The sequence below is a fragment of the Chlorocebus sabaeus genome, chromosome 11, assembly GCF_047675955.1.
Source record: "Chlorocebus sabaeus isolate Y175 chromosome 11, mChlSab1.0.hap1, whole genome shotgun sequence".
In the NCBI taxonomy this organism is placed as follows: domain Eukaryota; kingdom Metazoa; phylum Chordata; class Mammalia; order Primates; family Cercopithecidae; genus Chlorocebus; species Chlorocebus sabaeus.
Genome location: NC_132914.1, coordinates 36,936,598 through 36,956,484, shown reverse-complemented (window position 1 = coordinate 36,956,484; position 19,887 = coordinate 36,936,598). Strand labels below are relative to the sequence as shown.

Below are 19,887 nucleotides of genomic sequence, written 5' to 3'. Positions count from 1 at the left end.
TTAGATATTCCCTACCTAATACCATTAACGTATTATTTTAATTATCATCACTTTCCAGTAATTCTTAAAAGACATAGAAAAATCCAGTGATTTATTTTAGTGGAAAATAGTTATCATACCCAGTAAGACATACTGGGAAAAATATATTTATATATTTGTACATCATTCTTTTAGTCTTTTCTTTAAAACCCAGCAAAGTAAAATCCGGGGAAAAAATGTATGTACACACAATTTGATATTCCCTCAAAGGATTAAGTGGAGAAAACACGGGTGGCGGGGGGGCCGGGGAAGGGCTTATCTTTAGTTGGTTTAAAGAAAAATGAGCTAAATTTTTTTTAGAAATAATATCTCATAAAACCATATAGAATTTTCCCTTCAAATAAAGATGTTAACTTTACAATTCCCCTACTTTTCCATTGATTCATCATCATCAAAATAGTTGAGCACTTATTCTGTTCCAGGCACATCTTATTTAAGTTTCACAACAACCCTATGGAGTTTAGGACATCTAATCTTCCTATTTTACAGATGAAGAAACTGAGAATTAGAAAAGTGATACTTCCATGATCACACACTCTGTACTACAGCAAACTGCTCTCATTATAAGGAACTCAAAGTATATCTCATGCATTAGCCATAAATACTACATTCTCTACTTTTGTATTTCTATTTAATCAATGAAAATTTTTTCTTTTGACTTCTTAGTAACTATAACTGCTTCTATATGCTTTGGCCTCCCGTTTTCTAAAGGACTACACAGGATTCCTCCTCTCTCTCTTTCTGGCTGCAGCATTCTGTGGCAGGTGGCTGATCAGATTTCATGCCAAAGGTGTCATCATGTACATGGCTTCAAATCTAGTCTAATAGCAAGCATTATTGGAATTAATCCTTGAAGCCCTTCTAGACCTTTGACTTTATAAAAAATGTTTACATTAAAGTTGTTAGCAAACAGTATTCATCTAATTAGGCTTTTATTGTTCAAAATTCTTTGACTCTGAGTTTCATTTATATTGAAAAGATAATCTATTTTCCCACTCAATTTAAACATTCAGATTTTTCAGAATTTTTAAAAAATATACTTTCTGGATCTAGTCCAGCATGAGTTAGGATCCATGCCAGTGAATATACTTCCTCCGACTTTTATCCTGAGGAAGACCAACAGGACCTAGATTTTTAAGACAATAATGACATTTGCCTGTAAATCCTGTGAATCAAGGACAACACAGAGCTAGGCCAGAACTCTTGAGCACTTTTTGGTATGAACCTTAATTTCCAAACTTTCTCCCAAATTAATCACATGTTGGGATATTAAAAGTTTTTCTGACCTATGTTGATGGATTTGTTATGCTATCCTGCCATTCAGTTCCTTACTCAAGCAGCCTTAGGAGGCATTGAAAGCATATATAGCCATTGTTTCCTCAATCGAGGGAACAAATAGTCTTTTAAGTAAATAACAAAATCTGTAAGGCTATGCCTTTTGACAAGAAGCACATTTAATTGCAGCTACCCAAGTACATTTCTCCACAAAACAAAACACCATGTTAGTTCTGATTTTTTATTTAGTTTTGCCATTTTAGGTTGTCATTTCTGATTATTCTTTCTCTTAGGGAAAATGAAATTTGTATTTTCCCTGAATAGATTTCAGAAGTGGGGAAAGATGTATCATATTTTTTCCCATAACAACAAATGAGTAATTGTTGATTATAAAGATTAAAATCAATACTAGTGTCTGAAGAAGTAAAAATTTATAGAAGCTTATTAAAATTTTTGATTCCTGGATAGAATTATAGCTGTATAACCATCACTTTCCTAAGCTTTATCCTACTTGTGAAGGAAGTTTAAAGATTATCTCAAATGAGTTTCAGTTAAAATAGAAATTTCTTTTCAATTCCTCTAAGATAAACCCTGAAATATTATCTCAGCTTGTAATATAGAACACGCCTTTGCATCTCAGGATATGAAACACCTACACAGTTGGTTCCTCCCATGTAGAAATCAAATAATGTTGTAAGACCAGAGTGATGAGCCAAACCATCATTATACATCGAAGGTGGGGTTTGCCCAATATATGAATGACCATGTATGAGTGAGATCATGTGGTACTTGTCTTTCTGTCCCTAGCTTATTTCACTTACTATAATGTCCTCCAAGTTCTTCCATATTTTCGTAAGTGGCAGGATTTTATTCTTTTTTATTGTGGAGTAGTATTCCATCATGTATATATGTAACATTCTTTATCTTTTCATTCACTGATGAGCACTGGGGTTGATTCCATATGTTGGCTATATAAATAGTGCTGCAACGAACATGGGAGTGCAGTTATCTCTTTGACATACTGAGATCATTTCCTTTGCATGTATTTCCAGTGGGGGATTGCTGGATCATTTTGTAGTTCTATTTTTAGTATTTTGAGGAACCTCTTTACTGTTTTCCATGATGGCTGTACTAATTTATATTCCCACCAAAGGTGGGAATATAAGGTTTTTTCCACATCCTCACCAACACTTTCTGTCATTTTCTTAATAGCCATTCTAACAAGAGTGAGGTGATTTGAATTTACGTAATGATTAGTGTTGTTGAACATTTTTGATATATCTGTTGGTCATTCGTGTATATCTTCTTTTGAGAAATGCTCATTCAGATCTTCTGTCCATTTTGTAATTAGGTTATTCATTTTCTTGCTATTTAGTTGTTTGAATTCCTTATATATATTGGCTATTAGTCCCTTATCAGATGTATAGTTTCCAAATATTTTCTCCAATTTGATAGGCATCTCTTCATTCTGTTGATTGTTTTCTTTGTTGCACAGAAGCTTTTGAGTTTGATGTAATCCCATTTGTCTAATTTTTCTTTTGTTGCCTATGCTCTTGAGGTCATATCCAAAACTCATTGCCCATATTCCATTGTCATTTCAAATTTATATCCACATTTCTTTGTCATGAAATTTTTGCCCTATGTATTCTTCTAATAATTTCAGGTCTTGCATTGAAGTCTTTAATCCATTTGGAGTTGATTTTTGTATATGGTGAACAATAACGGCCAAATTTCATTCTTCTCCTTGTGGATATCCAGTTTCCCACAATTTATTGAGGGTACTGCCCTTTCCCAATAGTGTGTTCTTGGCAGCTTTGTTGAAAATCAGTTGACTATAAGTACAAGGATTTATTTCTGGGTTCTCTATTCTATTCCTTAAGTCTGTGTGTCTGTTTTTGTGTCAGTACCATGCTATTTGGGTTGCTATAGTTTTATAGTATATTTTGACACCAGGTAGTGTGATGGCTCCAGCTTTGTACTTTTTGCTCAAGAATTTTTTCACTATTCTGGGTGTTTTGCAGTTGCACACAAATTTTAGAATTTTTTTTCAATTTCTCCGAAGACTATCATTGGCATTTTCATAGGGATTAAATTGAATATGTAGATCACTTCAGGTAGTATGGACATTTTAGCAATATTAATTCTTCCAATTCATAAACATGCAATATCATTTTATTTGTGTATGTGTGTCCTCTTTGATTGCTTACATTAATGTTTTATAGTTTCATTGTAGAGACCTTACACCTCCTTGCTTGTATTCATGCCTAAGTGCTTAACTTTTCCTAGCTATTGTAAATGGGATTGTTTTCTTGATTTTTTTTCACATAATTTGCTGTCAGTGTAGACAAATGCTACTAATTTTTACATACTGATTTTGTGTCTTTCAACTTTATTGAATTCATTTATAAATCTAATGTTTTTTGATGGAGTCTTTAGGGCTTTCTATATATAAATGTGATACGTAACATTAACAAAATGAAGGATAAGAACATGTTATCTGCAGCCAGGGAAAATTTATATTTTTCCTTTGTTTAACTTTTTCTTTTATTTATCTTTTTCCTTTCAAATTCAGATGCCTTTTATTTCTTTTTCTTGCCTAATTGCTCTGGGTAGGACTTTCAGTAGTACACTGATTGTAAGTGGCAAAAGTGAGCGTTCGTATTCTTATTTTGTTCCATATCTTACAGAAAACATTTTATTTTTGTTTGTTTGTTTGCTTAGAGTCAAGGTCTCACTCTGTCGCCCAGGCTGGACTACAGTGGTGTGATATCTCACTGCAACCAAAAAACTCCTAGGGTCAAGTGATCTTCCCACCTTGGCCTCCCAAAGTACTAGGATATACAGGCATGAGCCACCATGCCTGGTTGTAGAGGGAAAGTTTTAAATTTTTCCCTTTTCAGTATAGATGCTAGCTGTGGGCTTGTCATGTATGGTCTTTATCATGTTGAGATATGTTCCTCCTATGCTTAGTTTGTTGAATGTTTTTATCATAAAAGGATGTTCAATTTTATCAAATGCTTGTTCTGTGTCAATAAAGATAAACATTTTTTTGTCCTTCATTTTGTTAATGTTATGTACCACATTTATGGCTTTGCATATGTTCAACTGTACTTGCATCTCCAGGATGAATTCCATGTGATCATGGTGAATGATCTTTTTAAAGTGCTGTTGAATTCAGTTTACTGGTATCTTTTGGATGATTTTTGCATCTATGTTCATCAAGGATATTGGCCTGTAGTCTTCTTTTTCTTGTTGTTGTCTTTTTGTTTGGTTTCAGTATCAGGGTAATGCTGGCCTTATAGAATAAGTTTTGAAGTATTCCTTCCTCTTTAATTTTTGGAATAGTTTGAGACTAATATTAGTTCTTTAAATATTTGGTAGAATTTGGTAGTTAAGCCACCAGATTGTGGGCCTTTCTTTGATGTGATTCCATTTCCTTACTTGTTATTTGTCTGTTGACATTTTCTGTTTCTTCATAGTTCAATCTTTGTAGGTTGTATGTGTTCAAAATGTATTCATTTCTTCTAGGTTAATCAATTTGTTGGTTTATAATTATTTACAACAGTCTCATCATTCTTTGTGTTTCTATAGTATGAGTTGTAATTTCTCTGTTTTCATCTCTGAATTTATTTATTTGAATCTTCTTTCTTTTTTCTTATTCTAGATAAACATTTGTCAAATTTGGTTATCTATGAAAAAATCAATTATTCATTTTTGCTGATATTTTATGTTTTTTTCCAGGCTCTATTTTATTTGTTTCCACTCTGATGTATATTATTTCCTTTCTTTTACTAGTTTTGGTTTGGATTTGTTCTTGTTTTCCAGTTCCTTGACCTACAACATTAGGTTGTTTATTTGACATTTTTAATCTATTTTGATGCAGGTATTTATTGCTATAAATTTTCCTCTTTAAATTGTTTTTGCTATATTCTACAGATTTTGGTATGTTATGTTTCCATTTTTTTCCTCAGAAGAAAATTTTTAAAATTTTTCTTTTAATTTCTTTATTGACCCATTGGTTAATCAATATCATGTTGTTTAATTTCCATGTATTTGTAAGTTTCCAAAGTTCTTCTTTTTTATTGATTTCTAGGTTTATATCATTGAGGAGAGAAAAGACACTTGATATAATTTCAATCTTCTTAAATTTTTGAAGACTTGTTTTATGGCATTGCATATGATCTATCCTGGAGAATGTTTCATGTGTAGTTGAGAATATATATTCTGAAGCTTTCTGATGAAATTTTCTATAAATTTTTAGAATATTGGTTTAGAAATTTGGTTTAGAATATAGCTTAAATCTGGTGTTTCTTGATTTTCTGTCTGGGTGATCTAATTACTGAAAGTAGGATGTTGAGGTCTCCTACTCTTATTGTATTGCAGTTCACTTCTTTCAGATCTAGGAGTATTTGACTTGTATATGTATGTGCTCTGATGTTGGGTTCAAATATATTCAGAATTATCATATCTTCTTGCTGAATTGACCCTTTTATATAATAACATTCTTGGCCTCTTTTATAGCTTTCACTTAAAGTCTATTTTACCTGACATGAGTATAGCTACTCCTGATGCCTTTTAGCTTTCATTTGGATAGAATATCTTTTGCATTCCTTCACTTTTAGTCTGTATTATCCTTGCAGATGAAGTGAGTCTCTTGTAGGCAGCACACAGTTGGGTCTTGCTTTTAATCCAGACACTCTTTTTTTTTTTTTTTGAGACAGAGTCTTGCTTTGAAGCCCAGGCTGGAGTGCAGTGGTGTGATCTCAGCTCACTGCAACCTCTGCTTCCCAGGTTCAAGTGATTCTCCTGCCTCAGCCTCCTGAGTAGGTAGAATTACAGGGGCCCACCACAACACCCAGCTAATTTTTGTATTTTTTTTTTTACGTAGAGATGGGGTTTCACCATGTTGGCCAGGCTGGTCTCAAACTCCTGACCTCAAGTGATCTGCCCGCCTTGGCCTCCAAAAGTGCTGAGATTACAGACGTGAGCCACTGCACCTGGCCCAAACACTCTGTGTTTTAATTGGAGAACTTAATCCATTAACATTCAAGGTAATTATTAATAGGTAAGGAATTACTCCTGTCATTTTGTTAATTGCTTCCTAGTTGTTTTGTATATATTTTCTTCCTTTTTTCCTCTCACAGTCTTTCATTGTGGGTAAGTGATTTTCTTTACTAATATGTTTGATTCCTTGCTTTTTATTTTTAGTGTGTCTACAACAGGTTTTTGCTCTGTGGTTACCATGAGGCTTACAAAAAACATCTTATAGTTAAACATGTTATTTTTGTGCCTATGTTTTTGCTTCATGGTTAACATGAGGCTTACAAAAACATCTTATAACATGTTATTTTAAGTTCATAACAACTTTAATTTAATTGCAAAAAAGGCACAAATTTTACCCTTTATCTCCCATTTTGAATTTTTAATATCACAATTTACATCTTTTTATATTGTATATACATTAATAAATTATTTTAGTTGTTAAAGTATATACAAATTGCAAAAAAACACAACCTTTACCCTTTATTTCCCCATTTTGAATTTTTAGTATTACAATTTACATATTTTTATATTGTATATACTTTAACAAATTATTTTTGTGCTTATTATTTTTAGTAGTTTTGTCTTTTTACCTTCACACTAAATAAATAAGTGATTTACATACCCCCATTACATTATTTGAGTATTCTGAATTTGACTGCGTACTTGCTTTTACCAGTGAGTTTTATACTTTCCAATGTTTTCTTATTACCCATTAGCATCATTCTTTCAATGTGAAGAATTCCCTTTAGTACTCATTGTAAGACATGTCTGGTGGTGATAAAGCCCCTCAGCTTTGGTTTGTGTGGGAAAGTCTATCTCTTTCATTTCCAAAGGACAATTTGCTAAGAACAGAATTCTTGGTTGAAAGGTTTTTTTTCCTTCAGCACTTTGAATATGTAATCCCATTCTCTCCTAGCTGGTGAAGTTTCTACTGAAAAAGTTGATAACAGACATATTAGAACTCCCTTATATGTTATTTTCTTCTTGCTTTCAGGTTTCTCTCTTTGTCTTTGGTTTTTGGCAGTTTGATTGTAATATATCATAAGGTAGTCTTATTTGGATTGAATATGATTGAAGACTTTTGACCTTCCTGTACCTCTGTACCTAGATATTTATATCTGTCTCCAGATTTTGAAATGTTTCTGCTATGATTTATTGAAATAAGCTTTATAAATCTTTATGTTTCTTAACTCTTTATTGAATACCAACAACTGATGTATTTGCTCTATTTTTTTTTTGGAACTGGCATCTCATTCTTGTCACCCAGGCTGGAGTGCGATGGCATGATCTTAGCTCACTGCAACCTCCGCTTCCTGGGTTCAAGCAATTCTCCTGCCTCAGCATCCCAAGTAGCTGAGAGTACAGGCACACACCACCAGGCTGGGCTAAATTTGTATTTTCAGTAGAGACGGGGTTTCACCAGGTTGGTCAGGCTAGTCTTGAACTCCTGACCTCATATTATCCACCCACCTCAGCCTCCCAAAGCAATAGGATTACAGGCATGAGCCACCACGTCCAGGCGATATTTGTTCTTCTGATGCTATTTCATAAGTCCCATAAGCTTTCTTTATTCCTTTTCATTCTTTTTTCATATCATACCATAAGTTTGCAAGTAACCTGTTTTCAAGTTCACATATTTTTTTCTTCTGTTTGATAAATTCTGCTGTTGATGTCTCTATTGCATTTTTATTTTTTTCATCGTATTTTTCAGCTCCAGTATTTCTGGCTTTTTTCCCATTATTTCATATCTATTGCTTTTCTCTAATTTCTGAATTGTTTCTCTGTATTTTATTGAAGTTCGCTGTATCAGTCCATTTTCATACTGCTATAAAGAACTGCCTGAGACTGTGTAATTTATAAAGAAAAGAGGCTTAATTGACTCACAGTTCAACATGGCTGGGGAGGCCTCAGAAAACGTATGATTATGGCAGAAGGTGAGGGGGAAGCAAGGCACCTTATTCACAAGGTGGCAGGAAGGAGAATGAACTGAGGAGGATCTACCAAACACTTATAATACCATCAAATCTCATGAGAATTCAATCACTATCATGAGAACAACATCGGGGAACTCCATCATGATCCAATTGCCTCAACCTGGTCTTTCCCTTGACACATGGAGATTATGGGTAATACAACTCAAGATGAGATTTTGGGTAGGGACACAGCCAAACTGTATCATTTTGCCCTGCCCCTCCCAAATCTTAATTCCTCACTTTCAAAACACAATCATGCCCTTCCAAAAGCCCCTCAAAGTCTTAACTCATTCCAGCATTAACCCAAGAGTCCAAGTCCAAAGTTAGTTACTTCCTAGATACAACAGGGGTACATGCAATGGGAAAATACACCCTTTCCAAATAGGAGAAATTGGCCAAAGTGAAGGGGTTACAGGCCCTGTGCAAATCCTAAATCCAGTGGATCAGTCAAATATTAAAGCTCTGAAATAATCTTTGACTCCGTGTCTCACATCCATGTGATGCTGATGCAAGAGGTGGGCTCCCATAGCCTTGGTCTGCTCACCCCTGTAGCTTTGCAGGGTATGGCTACTTTCACGGGCTGGCATTGAGTGTCTGCTGCTTTTCCAGGGCATGGTGCAAGCTGTTTATGGATCTACCATTCTGGGGTCTGGAGGATGGTGGCCCTCTTCTCACAGCTCTACCAGACAATGCCCCAGTGGGGACTCTGTGTTGGGGCTCTGACATCACATTTTCCTTCTGCACTGCCCTAGCAATGGTTCTCCATGAGGGCTCTGACCCTGCAGCAAACTTCTGCCTGGATATCCAGGTGTTTCCATACATCCTCTGAAATCTAGGCAGAGCTTCCCAAACCTTGATTCTTGACTTCTGTGCACCACAGGTCCAACACCACATGTAAACCACCAAGGATTGGGGCTTGTACCCTCTGAAGCAATGGCCTGAGCTGTACATGGGCCCATTTTAACCACAGCTGGGACACAGGGCACCAAGTCCGGAGACTGTACAAAGCAGAAAGTTCCTGGACCTGGCCCAGGAAACCATTTTTACCTCCTATGCCTCCAGGACTGCCATGAAGACCACTTACATGCCTTGGACACCTTTTCCCCCTTGTCTTGGTGATTAACATTTGGTTCCTCATTACTTATGCAAATTTCTGCAGCTGGTTTGAATTTCTCCCAAGAAAATGGTTTTTTCTTTTCCATTGCATCATCAGGCTGTAAATTTTCTAAACTTTTATGCTCTGCTTTCCTTTTAAACATAAGTTCCAATTCCAAATCATCTCTCTGTGAAGCATAAAACTGAAAACTTTTAAGAGCACCCAGGTTACATCCTAAATGCTTTGCTGCTTAGAAATTTCTTCTGCCTAAATCGTCTCTCTCAAATCCAAAGTTCCACAGATCTCTAGGGCAGGGCCAAAATGTCACCAGCCTCTGCTAAAACATAGCAAGAGTCACCTTTGCTCTAGTTCCCAAGAAGTTTCTCGTCTTCATCTGAGACTAATTCAGCCTGAACTTCATTGCCCATATTACTGTCAGCATTTTGGTCAATGCAATTCAATAAGTCCCTAGGAAGTTCCAAACTTTCCCACATCTTCCCATCTTCTTCTGAGCCCTCAAAACTGTTTCAGTCTGTGCCTGTTATCCAGTTCCAAAGTCACTTCCACACTTTTGGGTATCTTTTTTTTTTTTTTTTGAGACAGAGTCTCACTCTGTCACCCAGATTGGAGTGCAGTGGTGCAATCTCAGCTCACTGCAACATCTGCCTCCTGGGTTCAAGCAATTCCCTGCCTCAGCCTCCCGAATAGCTGGGATTATAGGCACCCACCATCATGCCCAGCTAATTTTTGTATTTTTGTAGAGATGGGGTTTCACCATCTTGACCAGGCTGGTCTTGAACTCCTGACCTCGTGATTCACCTGCCTCAGACTCCCAAAGTGCTGGGATTACAGGCATGAGCCACCATGCTAGGCCTGGGTATCTTTATAGCAGTACCCCACTCTACCAGTACCAATTTACTGTATTAGTCTGTTTTCATATTGCTATAAAGAACTGCCCTAGACTGGATAATTTATAAAGGAAAAATGATTTAATTGACTCACAGTTCAACATGGTTGGGGAGGCCTCAGGAAACTTACAATCATAGTGGAAGGTGAAAGGGAAGCAAGGCACCTTCTTCACAAGGCAGCAGGAAAGAGAATGAACACAGGAGGAACTACCAAACACTTATAAAGCCACAAGATCTCATGAGAACTCACTCATTATTATGAGAACAGCATGGGGAAAACCACCCCCATGATCCAACTGCCTACACCTTGTCTCTTCCTTGACACATGGGGCTTGTGGGGATTACAATTCAAAATGAGATTTTGGGTGAGGATACAGACAAACCATATTATTCACTGAACTTAAAAAACAACTATTTTAATTTTTTTGCCAGGCAGGTCATATGTCTCCATCTTTTTAGAGTCAGTCACTGGCACTTTATTCTATCCATTTGGTGAGTCCCATTTCCCTGATTGTTCTTGATCCTTGTGGTCATGAGTTGATGTCTACACATTAAAGAACTAGAAATTTATTCCAGTTTGCATAGTCTAGTTTTGTCTGGAAAAGTTCTTTGACAGTAAGGCTATCCAGAAATTCTAGGCAGGTCACCTGCTGTGGTTTCTAAGATAGTGATTGCTGCAACTATTGTAACACCAAGAGCACTCTAATCCCAGGACCATGGTGGATGGTGCAGTGCCAGGGTGGAATCCCTTGGCCACCAAGGCTGGCACAGTGCTGAGCTGAAATCTGAGCCCCCAGCCATTGAGTCCTGCCTGCCACTGTGGGCTGTTTGGAGCCCATGGCTTCTATAGTTAGTTGGTTAGTGGTGATGCAGACCAGAAATTGAGTTTGTCTGACAGGGACAACAGGTTTCTGTCTGGCACTGAGGCAGGTTCAGAGGCTCAGTCTGCAGGTACCAGCAGAAGCGAGGGGCTGTAGGAGTCTGTCTAGTGCTGGGTTTTACTGTGGCAGGCCTGGTAGTGTGTTCCAATGCAAAGTCTTATGCTTACATCCCTCTCTTTTCCCCAAGTAGATGGTATTTCTCTCTGAGCTCTGCACTTTGTGGTTGGGACATGGGTGACTTGGAGAATGTAAAACTGCACTTCCTACCCACTTCAATGACTATTTTCTTATTATTATTCCTTTTTTTTTTTTTTTTTTTTTTTGAGACAGAGTCTCGTTCTATCACCCAGGCTGGAGTGCAGTGGCATGATCTTGGCCCACTGCATGCTCCATCTCCTGGGTTCATGCCATTCCCCTGCCTCAGCCTCCCGAGTAGCTGGGACTACAGGCAGCCACCACTGTACCCAGCTAATTTTTTTTTTGTATTTTTAGTAGAGACGGGGTTTCACCGTGTTAGCCAGGATGGTCTTGATCTCCTGACCTCATGATCCACCCGCCTCAGCCTCCCAAAGCGCTGGGATTACAGGCGTGAGCCATGGTGCCTGGCCTATTTTCTTATTATTATTCTATAACCAGATACTGTGAACTCTTGCCTGGTTTCCTTAACTCCTGTAGGGGTATTTTTATATGTAGATGGTTGCTCAATTTGATGTTTTCCTGCAAGGAGATGATCACTGGAGAGTCCTATTCCACCATCTTCCTTCACCCTCTGTCCCTTGAAATCATTTTTATAAGCAAAAGAAGTCCGTCACAAAAGGCCACATATTCTATAATTCCATGTATATGAAATATCTGTAATAGAGAAATCTATAGAGACAGAGAATAGATTAGTGGTTGTCAGGAGCTAGGGGAAAGGGAAATGGAGAAGGACTGCTAATGGGTAATGGGTTTCTTTCGGGGTTGAAGAGAATGTTCTGAAATTACTGGTGATGGTTGCATGAGCTTGTGATTATGCTAAGAATCACTGAATTTTACGCTTCAAAGGATGAACTTGTGGTATGTGAATTATATCTCAATTTTTTAAAAAGCAAGAGGAAACTGCTTGAAAAAAGCCCACCAATCATAGTTAATAATGACAGATGAGATCTTGAAAGGAAACAAGAAGTGAGAAAAACTATAGGGGAAGGCAGAAAAATTGAGGACATGTAAGAATATAGGCCAGTTCAGCAGTGACAAAATGCAGGTGGCTCAGCTATGCAGGATCAGCTCTGCCAACTTTTCTCTCACCAAATATCCCCGACAAAGCCCACAGAATGGTGACCTCAGCCTCCTTTAGGGCAAAGTGGATCATCTCCTATCTCATCAGTAAAATAATCTATGTACCTCTGTGAAGTTCCTAATTATGAAACTGAGCCATGAGAAAGAGATTAAATTATATAAAAATTTGGAAGTATCTTAAAAATATTTCCTCTATGAAAGAGTTGTTTTTAAAAATGTTTTTAAACTATGTTTATCATAGAGAAACTTTTACTTATGTAGAATAACTCATTCCCAAAGGATGGTATATTAATGAATTGGTATTGTATTTCCTTTATTTTCCTTAGCTTTTCTCTCTATGACATTTTAATGTTGATTTTCTTTCCTCAGCTTCCTTTCCTTACTCCCATTCTAAGTATGCCTTACTATTTATTCAGGAGCCATATTGAATTATGAAGATAAATTAAATACATGCAACAGCATGTCTGCCTTTACAGTTAATATACATTCAGAATATGAAAAAATAATAATAATATCTTCCTAAACATCAGATTAGTGGCTTTTGGGGTTTAAAAAATCACAGTATTTAACTTCTTGGTATGTCCTTAAAACTCAAATGGAAAATAGCACCTACTTAAAATTTGCCTTTGGGTATCAATTTGAATGAAAAACATACATATAAAATGATTTTTCAGAATTATGGCTAATAATATTATTTCATTTTAATTATGCAGGAAATACCACACACATTTATTACAGTTTGATGGTGAAGGAGGTTGGCGCTTTGAACAATTGGATACTGCTATCCGTTTGACATTGAGTGAAGAAAAGCAAAAGCTAGAATCTCAGCTAGCTGGAATTCCCAAAATGCAGCAGAGACTCAATGAACTATGTAAAATTTTGGGAGAAGACTCAGTGCTGAAAACAATTAAAAATGAAGATGAGACTTCTTAATTTGTTTTGACATATTTTAAAAGTTAATTATTAGATAAAGGCTCAAAGACACTCTGTTATACTGCATGAATTATGTTAAGCTAAGCACAGAGAAGAAAAGGCAGCAAGACATGTTTTATAAGATTTTAGCATTAAGGAAGTATATGATCTGACTTTTCAGAAGAAAATAAACAAATGCATTATGTAAGATCAGTCATTATGACTTACACTAATTCCTAGTGAAGGCCTAATGCACTTGTAAAACAGGATTTTCTAGGTGAATTCATGATGAGTACCAGATTTACTATGAATATGTGGTGTGTCTGAAGTTCTTAATAAACATGGGAGGCATTCCGGAAATGAAACAAGTTAAGAGCAGCATTTGGGTTGATACCAAGTGCATAAAATTCGAACTTTGACATTTAGTCCATTTATGGTTGATATTAGGTTTAACAGCTAGAATTCAAATTGATCATTGCTAGTGGCCAACTAAACCTGTACAAAATAGCTGATAGTTTTATAAATAATTTCAATATAAAAATTGTTTTAATGGCATTAGTTGAAAGAAAAAAGCATGGCTAAAATGTATAAAATGCCATGTTTTTAAATGTTGGACTTTAAGCATCTTAATGAGGGCATATGACAAATTAATTTTAGTAAGAATCTTAAATATTTTTAAATAAACCCTTTCATTTTAAAAAGAGAGTTGCCAATACGGAAAAGGGGTATCCAAACAATGTCTCAACCTGATAATTTGCTTAGCAGAATTATCTATTGCAGCTTCTGTTCAGAAATACACAGCTTATTTTTTTTGCCCAAGGATGAGTCTACATATTAAGAGCTGCCGTGGCATAAAAGAACTTAAGGATTCTGAGAATCATAGTAATAACATACATTGCAATAGTACCTTATAATTTACAATCCCCATTTACATCATTTCACCTTAATGTTTATGACAATGTTTTGAGACAAATACTATTTTTCCTAGTTTGCTTTTGAGAAAATTGACACTCAGACTCGCCCTAATCATGCACTTTACTTAAGGAAAGATCGAGAAATCAAATGAAGTTCTCCTGACTCCCTGGTTTAGTGCTCTTTTGTTATTATCCTTTAAATCAAACTGGGTTATAATAGCAATAAAAGTTAGATGAGGTGTAGAAAATAAAATAAATTTAGTAATGTTAGTGTTATTGTTATTTGATTATTGTTTACAAGAAATGAAAGTTAAGTACAAAGTGCAAAGATCATTATTCTGTCATTTAAAATGAATGAAGAAAGTTAGTAAATCATTCAGCGACTATGCAGTCTTACTCAATATTAATGTACCACTAAGGCATTAGCAATGAGAAGGGCAAATAATTATGGTTTTGGTAAATTTAATATTTATTGAACACAATAAGAAATAATCTATATGGACTAGCCGTATGAAATAGATTTTATTCTATTTGTGTGCACTGGAGTTGGAAGTACAAAAGCCAAGACTGAAACTTTATCTCTTGCTGCCTATGATACCACGTTGATATACCAGAAGAATATTGGAATGATCAGTTGTTAGTGGCCTAGTATTTTTATTTGCCTATTGAGGCACAGCCATAATAGATGTTAAGTCTGTGATTCTTAGACCTTTTCAGGTGATAGAGTACCTGAAAGTCATTCATAATGATCATTATAGAACATCAAAACATTTCTACATTTTCAATTCTGACATGATAATTAGTGCATTTTTAATTGTCAATAAATGTAACCAACTTAAATGAAGGAATGCAATGTAAAATTGTAATCAGTACATTTGTCCAACGTTTTCTGTTAGTATCATCACCTACTTATTCATCAGTTACAACTTCCTGTTAGAAAAGTGAGGCAGGAATTAAAGATTTTTTTAAGAAGCATGGAACCAAAACTTAAACTTGCTAAAAATTATTCATTAATCTTTTCTATGTAAGTGATTATCCAGTTTATACTGCTACAAGGGGAAAAGTCTGAGGCAAGAGTTTTAAGTTAATTTTTACAGGTACAAGAAGAAAATGAAAAATCCTCATGTGAAAGATGTGTATAATTTTCATGCCTTAATTTTCATAATATAAAATATATATATAATATAAAAATAAAACATTGAAAAGAATGCCAAAACAAATATTAGATTTGTAATTAGTCATTATTAAATATATTTTACCCATGAACTAAAGCAAAAAAGACTCATTATTTGTAATGTACAGGATTCAAAGATGCCTAAAATTCTGTATTAAAAACTATATACACTGCAATTTAAAAGTTAAAGTTCTAATGTGAACATGTTTTCCATGAGCTTTTTGTGCCTTTTTGTTTTCTGAATTTATTTTTCAGGACCAATATCTTTAACTTGGAGGGGAAAAAATCTCTGATTTGAACTTGTATTTATGTACCCTTCAATTGTTTCCAAATGGTCCAGTGGGTATACCATATTTTACTACTCTTATATTTTATGAAAAACATGAAAAAGACTGAGAAACTAGCCATTTTTGAATATAGCAAGGGATAGATGAGGAAAGGAAAAGAGAAATAATATTTCAAGTTTCAAACTGATTTTACCATGTTATATCTATTTGCCCAAACGTTTGACGTGTTTTTGGTCAAACAAAAAGCTATAAGTTTATGGAGCTTGATTTTAATATGTGCGTTCTTCAGGTTAACTCTTAAACTTGAAAAATAAGTTGCATTCTACGAAAATGTTACGTTATATTTCTGCAGCATGTAATGTTATGGCAAGCATGAGTCTGAAACAGTTTGTGTTCTTGTAAGCAGGATAATGTGTAATAATCCCTCTCAAATAATCTCAAGAAGAATGGTATACCTTAAAACTCAACTCAAGTTTACATTTGTTTACAGTGGGAATGGTTTTCTATTGATAGAAATTTGGTTTTTGTCTCAAATTTTGGTCTGTCAGTAAAGACATAAATGAATATGTTAATTTTTATTTGAAACATGGTTCCAAGTATAATTTCATATTTGGCATTAGATTCATCCTATTATAATCTGTTTGGAATAGCTTTTTGATTCAATAAGTCTGGAAAAATCTGTTACACATTGAAACCCAAATCCAGAGAATGTTACATACTTCTGATATATGCATAAAATGATGGTAAAGGTTATTAAATCATTGATTTAAAAAGATGACTTTGATATAATTACTTTATGGGCAAAATTGTCCTCATTTAGAAGTGAAAAGTACTTTCACATAGCCTAGGCTATTTACAGTTCTGATTATACACATTTAGATATGTTGAATATGTTTGGGGATTGTACTTCTAATGTTTGCCACATGAGCGCTTTCAGGTGGATGTATAAAATATTTTTATTAAAAACCAATTTCTTCTTCATTGTTGATGCTTTTCCTGATTACCAAGTTCAGGGTTGGTTTACATTTCATGTTGTGAAATTTTCAAAACCAATGGTCTATTTATAAGCCAGAGTTGTATTAATGAAAATGAATGAGAAAAATGTCCTTCAAGGTAAAAATCATTATGTAGCTAAATGAGATTATGACTGTGTGTGAGTACATTATAATATAATTTCCATCTGATGTGTATTTACCTGAGTTCATCATTCCTTAGGAATTCCTTAACCATTAAGAAAAAGACTAGATTAATCAAAGGAATTACAAATTATTCCATTGGTACAAAATACCCTATTTCTTTACTTTAAATGGCCATGTTGGGTATATGTCTATATATACCTTACTTATATATTGCATTGCATATAACCGTGTGTAGAACTATAGACAATAGTCACCAGTTATTTGAATATTAATTTTCTTTATTAATACAACACATTTATTAAGTAACTACCTATGCCAGGTACTGTGCTAAGTTCTATTACTAAATAAAATGTGTTCCCTGTCCAAAGATGCTGTGACCATTGAAAATCAGGAAAATGAATGCCATCAGTCAGATAAAAAGTCAACAGCTGTATTTATTATTAATATTTACCAAGTAGGCAAAAAGCGTTGCATTTACAGACTCACCAAATCTTCACAAAATGCTAATTTAATGAAAGAGGAAAATGAGGAGAGAAAGGTTAAGTAATTCATCCAACCTCATATAATACCCAAACTATAAAGCTGAAATTTGACATGAGCAATATTTGTTTATAAAGCCTATGCAACTCCACATAACCTTTTAGTTAGTTTAGAACGTTTTTCATTATTACTATTTTTAACATAATTTTGGTTTTGTCTCAAATTATACTGACTCAAGGTTTCTGGTTAACCAAACAGATAGATGCACTTTTCATCTAAAAAAGAAATTTATGTTACACATTATATTTTTATTATTTTATTTTAAATTATGGGTGTAATCCTATGGGTGAGGGAGAACATGAGGCAAATTTTCAAAGGTTTTGAGACCCTGGTTGTCATTATTCATTCATTGGTTCAGTAAATACTTATTGACACTTCCAGGTACCAGTCACTATGCTAGGGATTCAGAGATTAGCAAGACAGTCCTTGTCAGAGCCCTCATGAAATATTTTAGTATATCAATATTAAACAAATGTATGCCTGTTAGATGTTGTGACTCCATATAAATGACTTACTTGTTTTGTAGTACCTTCTCAGCTCTTGTATTTTCTAAGACCACTCTGTTGCAATTTAAGTGATAAGCATATTCTGGCAGCAGGATTCCCTCAATAATACACTTTTGGGTTTCACAATCCTCATGATCTTCAACTTGGGCTATTACAAGTTCCAATGAAACCAGTCCATAGGACTATACATCCTTCACCAGTAGATGATCCCATATATTTAGCATGTTGTCTTGAAACATAAGAAACAGCTTCTCAAGTTCAGATCATGTAAAATGAATCAGTTTTATACATTCAAAGGTATGTCTCTTATGTTACCACAAAATGCAGATAAACATAGCAGGAAAGTTCTAAAAAGCAAAAGAAAAATAAACAATTATAGTTGTACAATAAACAATAATTCCAAAGTTAATCATATTTAAAGTTACATAATTTGTCTCAGTACTTGTGACACAATATAGAAACAAGGAGATTAAGTATTCACCTATGAGTTTTTATGTGATTTAATATTACACCTAAAAATAGATTATGTCACAATGAAGCAATGAAATATTGATAAACATGAAATAACATTAACTTGGCTATAGCATTTAATTTTAGTTAGTTTAATCCATATAAATAAGAGGTAACCCTATATATGAAATATATTTAATTTTTATATATTAAATATATTAACTTTAATTAAAATGCACTGAACCTACCAATGTATAAAATTAAAGAATTGTCTGAGGACTCACCTGGGAAGGTAAAAAATAGGTCTTATAATCAGGGACATCTTATTGGAGAGCTAATATAATGAGACCTTTTTGAACATGCAGATACTGATATTTCCAGAGTGATAAAGACTGATGAAGTAATTGTCAAAGTATCTTTGTTTAGGATAGCTCATTGTTTATATGAGACGAGTTTCCAAGACTTACATAGGTAGGGTATAGATAAATGAGGCTAATGTAGATCCAAGCAGATGCAGATGCTCCTTGACTTAAGATGGGGTTACATTTTGATAAACACATAGTAGGCTGAAAATATTGTAAATCAAAAGTACATTTAATGTACCTAACCTACAAAACATCGTAGCTTAAATGTGCTCCGTTATATTACATTAGCCTACAGTTGGGCAAAATCATCTAGCATCATAGTGCACTGTAGAGTATTAGTTGTTTATCCTTCCGATGAGTGGCTGACTGGGAACTGAGGCTCACTGACCCTGCCTAGCAGTGCAAGAGAGTATCATACTGCATATCTCTAGCCCAGGAAAAGATCAAATTTCAAAATTGGAAACTGGAAGTACGGTTTCCACTGGATGCATATCACTTCCATACAATGGTAAAGTTGAAAAATCAGAGGTCAGACTCTCCTAAGGCAGGGACCTTCTATACATATATTTTACTACAACCTAACACACATACACACATGCACATGCACACACACACACACACAACCCCTTAGAAGTTTATTACAAAGCAGCATAAATATTTTGAGGACTTAAGTTAATGAATTCTTTTTTATTTTGGTAAAAAAAAGTAACATAAAATTTACCACCTTTAACATTTTTATGTGTACAGTTCAGTAATGTTAATGTAATGCCCAGACCGTTTATTCCCCGAAGAAGACCACCAGAGTCCAGAGTCAAAGCTAAGCAGCAAGGATCTTTATTACAGGTTCGAACCTGGAACTCTCCCTCGCTCGCGAAACGAGACGGGCAGGAGAGCTCCCCCACTGAGCTCCAAGCAGTGTTATATAGTCTAAAAAAAGTGGGCATAGAATTATTTACAAATAAGATATATGATTGGCTAGTGTTTGAACAAGGCGATTTGGCTAACTATGACTGGTTCCCGCCATTTCTGATATTTCGGTTCAACTTTTGAGGCGGGAGAGCAGGTTTATGGCAGCAATAGTTTATCTTACTTAAAACACATCTTGTG

General features: G+C 34.8%; 1 protein-coding gene across 4 annotated transcripts in view; it reads left to right on the top strand.

The window, feature by feature from the left end:
• ABCD2 (ATP binding cassette subfamily D member 2) overlaps positions 1-16,761 on the top strand; it is a 65,975-nt gene extending 49,214 nt beyond the window's left edge. For 3 of the 4 annotated variants that reach the window (XM_008002878.3, XM_008002877.3, XM_073020621.1), the window contains one exon: positions 13,207-16,761. In XM_008002878.3, coding sequence (XP_008001069.1) covers positions 13,207-13,426 — 220 coding nt within the window. In that variant the 3' untranslated portion in view covers positions 13,427-16,761. Of the gene's footprint in view, positions 1-6,202; positions 6,366-13,206 lie in introns of all 4 variants that reach the window. The other variant, XR_012094481.1, reaches the window with a different exon arrangement.
• Positions 16,762-19,887: the final 3,126 nt, after the last annotated feature.